Source organism: Lissotriton helveticus, chromosome 9, assembly GCF_964261635.1.
Source record: "Lissotriton helveticus chromosome 9, aLisHel1.1, whole genome shotgun sequence".
Lineage (NCBI taxonomy): Eukaryota > Metazoa > Chordata > Amphibia > Caudata > Salamandridae > Lissotriton > Lissotriton helveticus.
The window spans coordinates 617,608,436-617,625,266 of record NC_136070.1 but is presented as its reverse complement, the minus strand read 5'-3'; the positions used below and the strand labels follow the sequence as shown (position 1 = coordinate 617,625,266).

General features: G+C 41.3%; 1 protein-coding gene across 1 annotated transcript in view; it reads left to right on the top strand.

Moving 5' to 3' along the window:
* The window catches only part of MAP3K10 (mitogen-activated protein kinase kinase kinase 10), a 232,858-nt gene that overhangs the window by 167,352 nt on the left and 48,675 nt on the right, over positions 1-16,831 (top strand). The window contains exon 7 of the mRNA XM_078660666.1: positions 4,118-4,256. Coding sequence (XP_078516792.1) covers positions 4,118-4,256 — 139 coding nt within the window. The remainder of the gene's footprint in view (positions 1-4,117; positions 4,257-16,831) is intronic.

The window sequence follows — 16,831 nt, the reverse complement described above, 5'->3', positions numbered from 1 at the left end:
TTGGGGTGCTATGCAGCATTGTTAAAATGAAATAAACAAAAAGGTGTGATGACAGTCTCATCATTCGCCAGAATGCATCTGCGAGTCAGAGAAATGATGGAGGTGCCACTTGCTTTCATTTTCATTCATCAATCCAAGATGGTGGATGCCACTTTGATCGGTAAATAAAGAAATGACAAAATGTTTCAATGTGAAAGCATCGATTAAGCTCTGAAATTGTTGGGGGGGGGGGGGCTTGTGGGTTAACTGAAGAGCGGATGGGGAAAGGAAGGGAGAAAACAGCACATGGGAACGGGGGAGAAAGAAGCATAAGAGGGCGAGAACACCACAGAAGCACACTAGCAAGTGAGAGCAACACAGAGCGCAGGGATGGGGGTGAGAAGCACACGCACGATAGAGCAGCACAGAGGAGAGAAAAGCAGACAGATGAGCAAGAACAGCAAGAAGCGGGAGGGGGCGAAAAGCACACAAGGGAGACCGTTGGAAAACCCATGACTTTCGAAGTGCTTAAGCAAAAAGTGAAAGTAATTCTCCAAAAGTAAGTAGTGGAGGGACACACGTAAAGAGGCTATGCTCTAGGGGAGGGACAAACACAAGATGGATAAGGCAACTCATTGAATAAGAAGCAAGCAAATTGAGTGACCGTAAAGCCAACCAATTGTAAGCGATAAGCAGGCGCTAAGCCAACATTAAGATCTTGCTAAGCTGATAATAGGTCTTTTACACAAGACAGTTGAGGCTGGCTGGGCGGCTCGACCTAACAATGAACACAATATCTTATTCATTTTTATACAGGTAATTGTTCAGATTTCCTTTTATTAACCTTGTTGTGTCTATACAGTAGCGAAACTGTTTCCATCTCCATATGTTAAAGTCTCAGTTTCTACAGTTCATGTGTCTCTTACCCTCATGGTATCTTCTCTTTCCTAATGGTTAACTTCCTCCTAATGTTGTTGCAAAGGACACCTTCTGTTCTTGCTGAAAACTCTACGATTTAACACTACCATTCTATCCCCTCCTCAACATCTGTTACACTACACTTCTTAAAAATTCCCCAAGTTCAATTTCTCATTTATCCCTTGCGGATTCCTATTGTTTAGTTTTACTATCCAAATACTTCACTTTCATTGAGTCTTACCTATCGCTTCCCTCTCATTGAATGTTTCTTTTATTGCGTAGCATAATTCTGCCTCTGGCTGTTTGCTGCAAAATGGCTTCTGGTGACACTGTATTTGTTGTCTTTTATTTTTATACTCCCCATTTTTTTTTTTTTATCTTGGAGTGTTGTTTCTCCAACATGCACTTTGTTTGTTAGTATTTCAGTAAATACACCATGTAGTCGCTTTCGAAAGTAGCAAAACGTTTCATGCGAATAATCCCGCCTAAAAGTTGAAACTAAATCATATAGCCGTTTGCTAAACTACTGCACTGTGTAAAGGTTAGGCAAGGAAACATTTCTATTTAAAAGTGCACTCCAATGTCCCTAGGTACCTATGACACTTACTATGTCCCCGCTTTAATTAACATGCCTTGTATGTTTTTTTCACTTCAATATGCAAATATTGGTCTTATGCTAAACATTTTGCTGCATTCAGCATCCTGTGACAACATTGCTATATTCTTCACAATTATGTGTTTAGTTTGTACGGTCACTGTAGTAAGATTGATCGCGTTCGCTAACACCCTCTTCTCATCCTTAGCTTAGCCTCTGATGGCTAGATAGACAGCATTGAACATTAAATAATGCCTTGTATGTACTTTGTTTAGCCACTGATCTGTTCATTTTCCCTTCTACTAAATATAATTAGCATTTTCACATTTTGGACCTCATCTACGTAAAGGCAGTGGTTAATTAGTTTTAAAAAAAAGTGCCTGGGCTTTCGTCAGGAAGCAGTTTGCATCAGCCCATTTCTCCTTTGAGCGCCGCCTAAAACGGAACCAACTACTGACCATGAAAGTGGGGGGAATATGTGGCGTAATGGCCAGAGCTGACGACTTCAGAGCTAGGTAACAAGGTTTGAGTCTCGGCGTCGGCTCAACATCCTGTGATTCCGGGCAAATCATTTAATCTCACTGTGCTTACCATAAATTAATGTGTCACTACCTGGTGCTCATGAAAAGCGCAGCTGTTGATGATTAAGTACCGGTACTGAGCACCGGAAACCACCTGCTCAAATTAAGCACTGCGTACATACATGTCGTAAACAGTGGGTGCAAATTGTACCTGCATTTTGACACTGTCTTTTTGCAATGCGACCTTACTAATTGGCATCAGCATAAAATGGCAATTCAGGCAGGGTCAGAAAATTACCTGCCTAATGAATATCAGTTAAACAGATTGCAATTGCATCCCCCTGTGGATGGCTGCAAATGCAGGGCTAGAGACTTGCAAGGAGTGGCATATATATATATTTATTATTTTAAAGAAGCGGCCTTGGTCCATTAAAGGTACGGGTGCTGTCTTTGAACAAACATGCTTTCCATTTAGAAACCTTTCTGGGATAACTTCCTGTTTGTGAATCTGACACCACTCCGACGTGGGTGTCAGTATGTGATTTATGTATTGCAATCACAATTGTTACAAAATATTGGTACATTACAATGGGACTCTCATATAGGAGGGGGCTTCCCTTTTCCTGCCTACTCTTATGGGTCACAACAGTACTTTTACACAAGTCATGAACATTTTTCTGACTTGATTTTTTTTTTTTCATACATTGTAAGAAGGTGTTTTGCCTTTGCAAACCTTGTGTTTTGCAAATTGCAGGCTTTGCAAAGACAAAGCACCTTTGTACATGAGGCCCTTTGTTCTTTGTAAGTAACACCTTCAGGAATTATTCTCCATAAACATCGTAAATGGCAGAGCTAGGAATGCCCCACTGATCATGGAAAGAGAGCGTAGGTTTGCACGGGTACTAGGAAACTTTGAGTGTCCTGTGAGTACTGGCCCTCAAACCTACATAGCAAATATTGGTTTCCTCCATTGCTTGTTAGCATGTTCATGGAGAAAAGTGAGAGAACCCCAGTAATTTGTCAAATTCGTAACAAGGAGAAGCCCTTCTTCAAGCGCAGACTAATATACACTGTGAATGTAAATGTAGTGCTTATATAGTGCACGAATCACCCCCGAAGGGGTCTCAAGGCGCTGTACACATACCGCTGTGGAACCCTTCCTGGCCTTTCCCTGTGAAGTGCCCACTCCTGGGCAGCCCCAAGGTGAAGCCAGGCATCCTAGCGCCATCCTAGCGCTGTTGGGGCCGTTGTGCATGTTACTAAAACTTTAAAGTTAATTTAAAAAGTTGACAAGCGTGTGTGCTCCTGGTCTGAGTAAATATACAGTGTTTCGAAAAGCAGGCTGGGAAATCCAGAGCATCAAGTTTGGCACCACTATTACATTCATTTGTTTCATTTTTCTTTTCACACATTAATTCAAATTCCAGGAATTTCTTTATAAAGATTTTTAAAACCTTTTTAATTTAGATCATAGAAGAGTAATTGGTCATTTAGTATCCTGTCCATCCAGTGCTAAGCAGTGTTCAAATGAAGATCCAAGCCAAATAAATCATTGTTCGTCAATTTCCTGTAAACAGCATATGGTAATATCATGTTTCAATACATTTCGGCTTAAGACCTTCGTCAGGGGGTAAACTATCCAACTGTAAATTGAAACACACAAATACCATAATTGCAAAACATCACTACACCTAAAAAAAATTGCCAGAGATGTACTACCACCAGCACCTCATTGTTAACTAATTGGCAATTTCAAGCATACTCATTTGTTTACCAAAATACCAGTTTTCTCAAAAAATAAAATACAAACCCATTCTTTACATAGTGTAATTAAGATAAGTAATCCCCACCCATGGCATAGGGGAAAGGTCCAAAACAAATCCCTTTGTATTAAAAATAACATGCAAGCAGGAATCTTGGCAATGGAACTCTATCATCCATTTTTTTTCATTTACTTCTCGCCATCATTAAAGTGTTTACTCTTTTAAAAGAACGATTAACTTATATAGAGGAGTTTGACCATTGATTGTAACCAGCATGCTAAGTGGTGTGGCAGTTCTTGGCTGTAATGGCTGATTGATGTTGGTCTCTTGGTACTTTTCAGTTACACCCGTGGATGGCAGTAAGACCTGGGGCCGCAGCGCAGTTATCAAGAAAGAGGAGATGGTTGGGAACAAGAAAAAAGGGCGGACGTGGGGGCCTAGCTCGACCCTGCAGAAGGAGAGAATCGGAGGAGAAGACAGGTAATGAATGCCCTGTTATATCATGGTGTAGCTTGAAATTTCAGCAGAAAAAGGGTAAGAATTGGGGATATCATGGCCCAACTAACTTTCATAAGGAGAAAACCCACTATAAAAGGCAGGAAAGTACTCCTTATCAGGAGAAGAGAATTTAAGGGTAAGCCAGTTAAAGAGGCTCAGGATATTATGGTTTTGCTTTACTTTACAGAGCAGGCATTTGAGAAAACCAGACTGTCATGGACTTGCTCTTTCCTTTCTTCCTTCAGAAGGAGAGAATTGGAGGAGAATACAAGTTTCAACTCTGGTTAAAGGGATGTGAAACTGCTCTTCAGGTGTAAAAAATTGGCGGATAAGACAAATATGAACTCAGGACATCAGCCCTACTTCTACTTTTTAACGGAAGTGGGGTATAAGCTTGAGACTTGTGGCCTGATCACGCCCTTAGATAGAAGACCATCTTAAACAAGCATTTTCAATGCAATAGGTTTTGCATTTTTTAGAGTTTGAGCTATTGACGTTGTAAATGACCATGTCTTTTACCCATGCAATTTGGTGTGGATTGGAATTGTGTGATTTGTATTTGATTTGTTAGTTGTGGAATTGTGTGTGTTGTGGAGTGGATTTGTGTAGCGGAGTTATGTGGGAGGGTGTGCAGTGGAAAAGGGACATGGGAAAGACATACACTGGGAGACAAAGACACTATGAGTGAGTAAAGTAGAGAGAGAACGGAAAGAATGGGTAAATAGATTTACAAACTTTGGACACTTGAAAGCCCAAGTGAACACCTGGAAGTGAGAACATTTAGAAAACAAAGGGGTTACTAGGCATGTGGAGATATTGAGACCATGAACATGTCAGGAGAGAGAGAGAGAGAGAGAGAGAGAGAGAGAGAGAGAGAACACTGGCACAGGGAGAGGGGTGGATAGATCTGGGCAGCAGTCAAAGTGCATAACAAAATATGGGAACTGTGGTGCTGCATGCTATGGGACAGGGTCAGTGAGCTTGGGGCAGAGGTCAAAGTTGTGTTAAAGCTAAATATTCTGTAAGTTTTTTAGTTTGTCCCCCTTTAGGTAGCTACATTTAAAATAAAGTGTAGCTTAATGAGAACTAAATAATCACTACAGCCGTTTTTTTGACTGGCTCCCCCGGCTAGAAGAATACAATTTATAGTCCTCTGCATAGCCTACCGGGTGACCCATGGGACAGTACCAGTCTTTCTACAATTAACACTCAGGCTATACTGCCAAATGAGAAACCTTAGCTACACTCCTGGTCACTCGTTTAAAAAAATAAAATAAAAAAAGAATGAATGTCAATCATTCTCTGTTCATGTTTGTAAGCCCAGGAAGAAAACAAGCACAAATAGCAAATGCGGATTTTCTAAGAATCATAAAGACCAGGATTTTTCCTGAACATAACAGCAACTGGGTGGAACTTGCCAGAACACACCGGTCTGCAAGCTGTTATTATACCTTATGCTCCTTCCTGATATTCATCACGCAACTCTGCACTGAAATATCTCTTCCATAACAAAATGGGTGAATACTTCCAACCCTTATGCCTGCCACCAAGGCCTCACTTATGAAGCAATACCACAACCAACACATTTGCTTCCATGCACGACAAAAGCAATAGATACTTACTTGTCTAACTGGAAAACACTTCAGTCCTTGCAAAAGAAGACGGCTCTATGTAAATGCCAATACCACACACTACAATGTCACCAATTAAAACTACTGTGAAAATGGATTACTTGTCAAAAGCCTACCATGTCAAGCATACGTGAAATCCTGAAAACACAACTGGGTATCGCATGCTACCCAAATACAGGCAAACTTCAGTACGATCCCACTGGCCCCATTTGAGATGGGCGACATTAATAAACGATTAGCTAGGCAAGTAAAAATGGAACCTGTAACAGCTGGTGGGAGAGAGGGACGGTGACCACTGACTTCAGGTACAAATAGTGACATCTGGAAGCAGTGAACAGGAACGCTGGGGCAGGCTGGACTCACCTCTCCTGGAATGCTGTGTATGTTCAGCCCTCACCACTCCTCAATAGATGAATCTGTTTGATGGGCTTGGGCTAGCAGTAACGCACTGATTGCCCGAACTATGCTTTCAACTTCTGTCACTGTTTTCTTGCGTCACTTCCACGTAGCAGCACTGGGGAACCTGGTTTGAGTCTGGACGTCGGCTCTCCCTGTGTTTACAAAAATTATGCCAGAACAAATAAAATTAAATAAACAATGGAAACAAAATGGTGGTACAGTATCAGAGTAGAAAAAGAGAGGGAAAAATTAGGGCAGCGCCGTAGATCAGTGGAAGAGAGGGCCCGAGCGCAGCCTGGACAGTGAGAGGGAGCACAGCGGTCTGGAGACTTTAGAGACAGTAAGGTTGAGAGGAAAGGCAGGCTTGGAGAGAGAGCAAACACATGCAAGAAGCAGTGACTTCAGAGGGGTGTTGGGGGGCGGCGATGCATTGTTGTCGAAGGAGTGAGGTGGTGTGGGTACGGGCACAGGGAGATTAAGAGCATCACAGCAGGTGCTGAAAATAAAGGGGCCACAAAGGTTTTTTGGCAGGAACATGAATAGAGGCATGCCCACGTAAAAGAATGCATTAAAATGTAGGCAGTAATGTGAAGTGTAAAAGCACATGTAACAGGGGCAGTCCTCATGGGAGGATATGAACATCCAAAATGAGGGACAATTAAGCTGATTGACCAATCACAAGCAGCCATTTACAAACGAGGAAGCCAATTGAAAAGATGGGCTTAAAGCCCATATCCAGAAACAGCATGCCTCACAGAGCAGCCCATGCACTGCCCAGGCCCGACCTAAAAATACAGGGCGAACTCAGTCTTCATAGGGCTAGCTCCATCCTGGTGGAGAAGAGTGGTAAGAGCAGAACAATGGGTAATTGGAATCTCCGAGCATTCAATAAGTCAAGAAATCGTTATACTTGAAGTATCTACTGTCCTTTATTCGAACATCCAACATGTGTCTCGTTTGTTTCTAATTTTAACAAGACTTCATCAGGGCATCAAAGTCATCTCTATGTACCTATAAGCTGTATCGGGTACTTTACCCTATAAGTAACCAAATTTCAAGTATCTCAAACGACTGTTTGAAAAGCATATATGGTGTGTTGTCAGTGCATCTTTATATTGTGGGAAAAGGTTGTTCCCGCTGTGTAACCGGTGTCTTGGCGTTCAGCTCAGCCCGGGTGGAGAAGAGTGGTAAGAACAGAACAATGGGTATCAGGGTCTAACTACTCTTTAAGAGAAAAGGTAAGAATGTGGGATGTTGTCCTACTTCCAACCTACAGAGAAGACTTGTAAGAACTCAGGACATGTGGGCATAGCTCCAGCCTTCAGGAAAACAGATCAGAACCTAGGATGTCTGGACCTAGGGCACTGTCTTCAGAGAAGACGGATACAAACTCTGGATATGTGGGCGTAACTCCAACCTTCAGGAAAAACAGGTAAGAAATTGATGTATTGGGGCCCAGGACTAATGCTTCAGAGAAGACCAGTAAGAACTTGAAACTTCAGAACCTAGCTCCAACCTTAAGAAGATCTGTATGAACTTGAGACGTTAAATCTTATGACTGAATGTGAAGAGAAACTCAAAAAGAACTCAAAAAATCAAGGCCTAGTACCCCAACTTCAGGAGAGTATTAGTAAAACTTGGGAACATTGAGCACAGACAGTGCCTCTGAGGGATAACATTGATTTATCTCAGCATTCATTTTTTCTACCTTTGCTTATTCCAAATGTCAACAAAACACAAAAATGTTTCACAGGGCTCATGTTGTGAGCAGAAAAGCACTGTAACCTTTTTTGTAAGTGGTACTGACACGATCTGTAAATAACGTTAGGAAATAACCCCATGTGCCACATTTTCCCCAAAAACATTAGGCAATAGACATGCCTCCGCCATTAAGATATTATTAATAAAGCTTTGCAGATCAGTGCCCACTCATGCTTTGTTTATACCTTTACCATTGCTTTTCTCCACCCATCATAAACTTGTGGTCAATATTTCTCCCAAAGGGGTAGCTGATGGAAAGTTTGGCTTTTCCAAAGTTGATGTGTTATGGGTGTGTTAGTAGTCTGAAGCGTCTTATTTGTTAACCTTTTCCATGCTAATGACAAGGTCAACTCGTCATGTAGAATGGGATCTTGGATATTTCAGCACCCAGCGGGAATTGCCTTAGCAGCCAAGGTGTTAAACTTCTCTCTTCTTTTCAAGAAAGCTGATGCCTGTGATTGGAAGCAAATGTTACATCAAACATTGCAGGGAATGCTAAGATGAATGAATTCACTCAATTGAGGTTGCTGATTACGAGGTGCTTCTACTAGTCTTGTTTTAACCTGTCATCCCTCAGTCCCATGGGCCACACATTTTGCATTTGGAAAAATGGACCTAGTTGCACCATTTTTACTACTTCAGGAGTCTCCACTTCTTAAATGAGAAAATGAAGCTTTATCTGAGTCAAATCATCCTGGTCCTTTTCTAATTTTGATGGTGGCAAAAATGTGGCAGTATACTGTCCAACCTCACTCTGAATACACATGCAGATGACACAGATGCTTCTTCACCCAGACACTCACCTCTGAAAATAAAAATGCATTCCTGATCAAATTCTGCCATACTACTGTTGCCTAAAGGAAATGCTAAAACCCCAGTAGTTCCAACACCCATTATAATATTTAGTCTACCACTGTGCAGCTACACGCACAATATAATTTGTGCAGAACATCATTCGAGCCTGAAAGACGAGAGAACAAGAGTGCTCATAGACCCAATCAACTTAACTGTGTGCAAAAAGCAGATTCCTAAAATAAATTAAAAACACATTAATTAAATATTGAATTACTCGCTCTGAAAAAAGCTCCTTTTGAGTGACGATTAAAGTGTGCACTGGCGCTTTGCAACTGGTGGGTGTATAGTCACATTCAAATGGCGAAAGTGATACCCAATAGTCAGGAGAGGTAGGATATTTTTTTAGGAAATCCATCCATTCACCTTGTGTCCACTAAATTATTTTTGGACTCTTAATTGCTTGTGTTTTCACCTCTGAGAAGTTGCACCAGGCTAGATAGCTCTCAACGGAATGGAACTTTTTCTAAGACATGGAATCCTTTTTTCTACCATGTGATTGGGACAAGTGACAATTTTGTTACTTAGCTGTAAGGTGTGCAGAAATGGTATCAGCTACCTAAATGTCAAAATTCCAAATGTGTGCCAGAAGAGAAAGATTTTCTCAACTTATATTGGGACAAGACCTTGCACCATTAGCACTTGAAAAGCCATGTTACGACCCAGGAGATGTATGGGTTTTTTAAATCAAAGATACACTTGTTATCACATTTAAATTGCCAGATTTAACAATGACATTCAAATCATCTTGTGCCTTTTTAAAAGTTATGCCTGGTTACTTATGCACCCTATTACATTTAAAATTGTTACATGAAAAGTGCCACATTATAAACGAGTTACTAGAGGCACCTTCTGCCTTTTATAGTGTGCTAAAACCTAGCTTTTGATAACTCCTGTTGGGAAATAAGTAAAAATTGCATTCTCACGGCACATGACTATTAAATTAAAAAAACAAATTCATCAGACACGATGGATTTTTATTGCATATGCTGCTAAAGTAATATTTATAACCTTGTCACATTTCTGTATTTAGGCTGACCAGTCTGTGCTGGTAAGCATAATTTCACTACAGTGATCATTCACACCTCCTCCAAGCAAGGACGCCTTATAACACTGATGAAAACAATCCTTGACAAAGCTTTTTTCAGTCACAGTTGCCTGTCATTGAAGACTCATGATCCTTGCCCGCTTTAAATGAAGGGGAGTCCCTGACAAAGAGGAGGCGTTCTCAACTTGGGTGGGATCAGATGTGCCCAAAAGGATTAATGCTCTTGGGACAGTGAGGGCTGGCTTTGCGAGGTGCTTCGACAGAGTGAGAAATCGCAGTGATGTCTAGAACACACTGAATTCTGGGATAGATCTTGACATAAAGTACCTAGCTGAAGCAGGAAATGTGTGCCTGTGTGATAAAACCTGGACCAAGATGGAGTTCGAATTTTAGTTCATTTTGTTGAGAAGGTCTCCCAGATGACATCCTAGGGACTACAATGCGAATTGCTGCTCAGCCACTTTCCAGTAAGGAAGCCAAGTGGAACAGATGATACAGAAGGCTACCTTCTGTGTCCTTAAAGCTACCATCCACCAGTTGAAGGGCCGAGGAGAGGTGTGTCATGCTTTGCTTTGAATATCAGATTTTGAGTAGTTCGGTCATCTCATTGGTTTGCTTAATTATGAATTTCTAAAGATTGCTTTTGTTTGTTTGTTTGTAAAAGCACCCCAATTTGTTTTTAATAACTCCTGATCCTTTACGTCAGCTTCACTCTAATAATGAAAGTTTGCTTTTGTTTTGAAAATTGTTTGAGAATTTCGTCCTGTTGATTTCTTAACTGTAATATGTTTTTGGTGTTGCTGTTCATTTACCACATGCAACTTTGTCTGAGGAAGTCCTTGCTGTTAGTTGCATGCTACCAGGAGACCTTATTGGTAACCTAAGGACTCATGTACAAAGGTATTTGGCATTTGCAAAGCCAGTGATTTGCAAAAATGCCGATTTTATGACCGTGAAACACTTTTATAAAATATATCAAAGCCCATTTACGAGGGTGAAAATTATTTCAGAATTGCAAAAAGGCATTTACGATCAATTATCAAACAGTAGGAGGGTGCGTGAAATACACATCTTTTAGGGCTCGCTGAGTCAGCGTATGCGCTGTATGCGAGAAATTAGGTGAGTGGCTTTTGGAAGTGCTACCACAGGCTTTTCCTGGCCTCAAACTTGCGTGCACGCTTGCAGCCGCCAGGTGGGTTTCTGTCAAGGGTCATTAAGCCTTGCGTGCCCCTCTCGGCGCTTCAATTCCCTCCCCCTCCCCCACCATAGATCACGTCACTCTGCTGGCCTCCACTCCCCCTGCCTCTCTATACTGTGATGTTTAATTCAGATAAGGCTGCCTCTGTTCATTTTAACCTACAGCCGAAGAGGCTTTCTCAATGGCCCAGGGAACATCGCTTCTCCCAGAGAGCTAGCTACGGAGTGATGCGATTACTCAAGATGAGGTGTGGGGTCCTGTTGCCTTTACAATCCCCCCCTCCCCTAGGACCTCCAAAGATACACAAACCTCGTGTGGGGAGGGTACAAATTCCCTCTGAGATGTGCAGACATCAATGTCATAGCCAGAGATGCTCGGTAGTGCCTGTCGCTGGCCCGCCCCCACAACTTACAGTTAAACAGTGTAATTCTCCATCATGGGGGTGCACACAGGCTGGTGTGTCGAGTTTGACGCGGCAGTGGATACTCAGGCAGCCCCCTTCATACCCGTGAGGCAAACAGAAGGCTACAGTCACTGTCTCCATTGCTGGAGAGCACATCTGCCATTCCCTGCTCGGGTCACCTCTGTGGGCAGATATCACTGTGTGCTTGCGCCCGCCTGTAGCTCCTCAGTCCATACCCGAGCCGCTCACCGCCTGCTCTGCAGCAGGTCTGTCTGCCTGTCTGCCCCCTCTCTGCTGTACTCCAGCTAAAGGTTGAGATTGGAAGAATTTGACTTCCTGCTTTGAGAAATTCAGAGCAGAATGCGTTCTTAAGGTGTTAAACAGAAGCGTTCATCTCTAATATGAGTAGTATTCTGTTAGTAGAAAAACATATAATTTATTTTAAGCCAATGATTTATACACTACCAGTGCTTGCTTTGTAATTGGAAATTCACAGAAATGAATATATATATATATATATATTTATTTATATATATATATATATATATTCACAGAAAAAACCATAGGTTATAGACCATATATAGTTAGGAATTAGCATTTAAAAAACCTTATTTTACTCACACAAAACCATTGAAATTCCATATATAGTTAGTTGCACTAACTATATATCGCGCACCCGCAATCCACTGCTGATGATGTCACATATTACATCATTCATGACATGGTCAGTGACATCACTGATGACATCACAAATGACATCACTGATGACATCACTGATGACATCTCATTTGACATTACTGATCACATCACTGATAACATCATTCATGTGATGATACGATGAACCTCTTCAGACTCTAATATAACCTTAGATACACTCAGTGTAAACAGACACTCACAGACTGTCACTCATCCATGGAGTTACTCACACACCTAGTCAGTCTTGCAAAGAATCAATCACACCTCCATTTCCTCAACTATATAGTTATACACACCTTACTTATTGAAACATATAATAACACATATTTACTCTGTTATACAATCCCTGATACAAGTTCACAATAATCCATACAGCCACTCACACATTCACTGGTTCTTATGCACAGTTATTTATATATGTCAACTATCACATGTACTGTGTTTTACATATGTACTTACTTTGACATGTAGCACTGAGATATCCATTCACTCACCAATACACTCATGCATACAGTCAACTGCCCAAACAGCTGTTTCCACATGCACTTTTGAACCCATACATCTGCTCACACATCTATGCACAGAGTCATACACCTCCCAGCCACCCACACACACACTCAGTCTCCCATACAAATACTTGGGCAACCAATCAATAACCCATATAGTTACTCATTTAGCTACTGATCAACACATGCATCAGATTACAGAACAACAGACACAATAATGCACAATTTAAAACAGTTTAGTCACTAACCCATGCACTCAGTGAGACACATTTAATCACTCACTTATACAGTCAGTCATGCACCTACTAAATCCTTCATCCAGACACTTATACATCCACTCATTCTTCAATATGTAAGACATATTTTAACTTTACAGAAACATACAGTCACTGGATGTTGTCATCAGTGATGTCATCAGTGATGTCATTTGAGATGTCATCAGTGATGTCATCAGTGATGTCACTGACCATGTCATGAATGATGTAATATGTGACATCATCAGCAGTGGATTGCGGGTGCGCGATATATAGTTAGTGCAACTAACTATATATGGAATTTCAATGGTTTTGTGTGAGTAAAATAAGGTTTTTTAAATGCTAATTCCTAACTATATATGGTCTATAACCTATGTTTTTTTCTGTGAATTTCATTGGTTTTTTAACAGCTAATATCTGTAGCTGTAAAATGTATTCTTCTTTAAATCCAAAAATATATTTTATATGTTTATGAATAATTTTTTTTTAAAATATTTTTTTTTCTTCGTTCCCGCTTCGCGAATCGGGAAGCTTCCCGTTAGCTGACCTTGATGCCGCGAAATAGACCGCGAGCCGGTAAACGTTTCTTTACCGCAAGTGCCGCGTTACAAAACAACATCGTGACGCCTCCCGTCCGCATGACGTTTCACGTTGTCACGTGATACGTCATATGACGTGCTACGTTAGCGAACTGGTACGCGAAGCGAGTCGCAAAGCGCAGGTTTCTGGAAGCAAACCGGGAGGCCCTGCAAAGCGCTTAACGTAAACACAGCAAGTCATGTGACTTGGTAATAACACTTTTCATTGGTTCATTTCACTTTTGGTTTCCTAATGATGTAAGACTAGGTCATATAATCTAAAATGAACACTTTTGATTGGTTGAGAACTCTTGTTTTTCCCAAATGATGAAAATCCCTCCTTCTTTCCTCACTCTGACTTTCATCATTGTGAGAGAAAGACCCTTTGTGATCACTGAGCAATGGCTTCTTTAGTAGCTTCAGCTGGTGCTTCCCCACCACCTCCACCACATCCAAGGAAGAGTGGACCACCTGCTCAAGTTGTAATTCAACAAGAAGAAGAAGAAGAGGAACAGGAGGACGAGCACGAAGAGAGGCAGTTTTTGCCTGAGCAGCCCAGGACGTCTCACCGGAAAGAAAACTTCATTTGGCAATTTTTTAAAATTCCCAAAGGTCAGAAAAAAGTAAATGCAAGATACGTAACTTGCCTTATATGTCAAGATAGACTGTCCAGAGGGACCGACAAAAAATACAGTTTCGGAAACTACACAATGCATCGCCATATGACTAGGTGGCATCCTAACAACTACAGTGCTGCACAGTTTCGGAACGACCTAGATAATCTCCCTATTATGGCCAGAAGATCTGTTGTACCGGAAGTAACGGGACCAGAGGGCAGGGAGATGGTGCCAAATATACAAATGAGATTTGGTGAAGTAAAACACACCTGCGTATTTTGCGATGGATTCATTTCCTACGGAGAAAGAAGCATCACTCTGATCAACAGAGCTATTGACTATCATATGCAAGTTTGTCCGAAACGCCCAAAATAATAAATACTTCTTTTTTTTGTTTTGTTGCTCCTGTTGAGCCCTTTACAATGAATCGTTTTCATTGCCCCCTCCAAGAAAAACCCAAAAAAATATAAAACTGTTCCGAAAAATTCAAAAACAGTAAAAAAATGTTCAGAAAAAAAAAAAAAAGTTCTTTTCAGAACTACCTCCCCGTTATTAAAAAATTGGTACAATATTTGGAACTGTGCCAACCTCTATTTCTCTTAGTTCGCTTCCCAGTTCGCTCGCGGGTACGCGAACCGGAAGCGACCCAAAAACAGTAAGTATAAGGGAAGGAAACAGACACTTATGTTAAAAGAAAGACAGCTATAAGGGAGTAAACTAGAGATACCATTACCCGTAATCCACTGCTGATGATGTCACATATTACATCATTCATGACATGCTCAGTGACATCATCAGCAGAGGATTGCGGGTTTTTTGGCAACATGCCTTATCCACGGTTTAATAACGCTGCCTTTTGCTTTATATAAGTTTTCAAATTGTATGAAATATATACCAATAGGTCGTTATGAACCTTTAGGTAGTGCTTTTCTTCATGAGGTCTGGTCGCTTCCATACACATACAGATGTTTCAAAGATGATCAAGAAGTTTATCTGAATGGAGAGGAATGCACTGAGACGCCAGATCATTCACTAATGTGTAGGCACATACAGTTACACGGTTCATGCAACAAACACCGACCAAATATGGCTTGCGTGTTGCAAGGCACGCCAGTTCCTGCTATCATCCCCACGTTCAAGTTGTTGGAAAATGGTAGTTATTTGATGCTCAATAATGAAGATTGTTCTGAGTTAATTAAAAGTATTCCTTTTATCGTAACAGTAAGTGAACGGGTTATTTGCTGCAGAAATGTTCTATTTCCTCCCACACATGAACATAGGGAGTTTTCAATCTGGCCACAAATACCAACCTTGGGACACGTTTCAACGGCATGGCAAGAATAAGAGCTCTTTTGTCTCAGAGAGAGGTGGCCTTGAGTTCGGCCCGTGAAACTTTCGTACTTCACATAGCGAACACCCATACAGAGGTGCAAAACCTTTTTCAATTAACATTTGCCTTTCAATTTCAGCAACATGTTTCCGACTATCTTTAACGCATCCTCCACAAAGTCCCTGGTGCACTTTTTTAAAGTTGTTACCAGTGGTCTCGTGACTTCATTTGAGAAAATCTTTGGAGTCATCCCTGCTTCCTTTCATTGTATTTTCTGCACTCTGGTTCGTGGATTGGCATTTTTACTTGCATTACCAGCGGACGCTCTTGTGCTTTTTTACATTTTTAAATATGGATGTCCCTCCTATGCAACCTCCGACCCTGCAGCTGCTGACACTGTTCCGCAATCGCATGCTAGAATATTATGGCACAATGCCGTTGGCGATATTAAGCACGGCATATGGATTATCTTTTCGGTTCTCCTACTTCACCTGTGTCCAGCCTGTATTTCACTGCCTGACCTGTGATTTCGATTGGGCCATTGATTTGTGTCTCTGCGGACCGGTTTCTCCTGACGTCGACTTTAATCAGCTGATGACTCCTATCATTACTCACGAGTTGGTTTGTCCTGGCGAAAGGATTATGGCTGTGGCATTGATGCATGGACTACTTGGTCCCTGGAATTTACTGGCGGCAGCACAGTCTTTCTTGGAAGAGAGCTTTCTTGAAAACCCACCGAGCTGTCCTCTGATGGTGATAGAGGATCCGGTGCTGGGAGAGCACGTATGTTCTTTTCCGCTTTTAAATTGGATGGCTGAACTGTTTTCGGATGAAGACGGTGACTTCCTATTGGAGGCTGTTGCAGCTTATTTTGCATACACAGTTATGTCATAGACCTTTTTCATGTTTGATATGCTGAGTACTAGCATTTCATTGACAATTCATTGACTTATTTGTCAAGTTTTTATTATTTACCTTGCCTATTGGCTTAAGACTCGATAAAGTACTTGGCTGTTTTATTTTTCTTTAGCATTAAATTTTCCTAGTTTTTAATGCTTTACCTTGCGGACCGTCCACATATAAACTTGCAATCTGCTCTCATGAGATGGCACTTCTATTATCTTATTCAGTTCGTTTCCGGATCATGAGGAGGTGTCATCTAGGTCCTGGATATCTTTACACCGTGTTAAGTTAGCATGGGCTCATTACCGGTTTAAACGCCATTTTTCCTTTTTTGCAACTTCTGCACACGACACTTAGTTGTTGCTTTAGCTTTCCACCTAG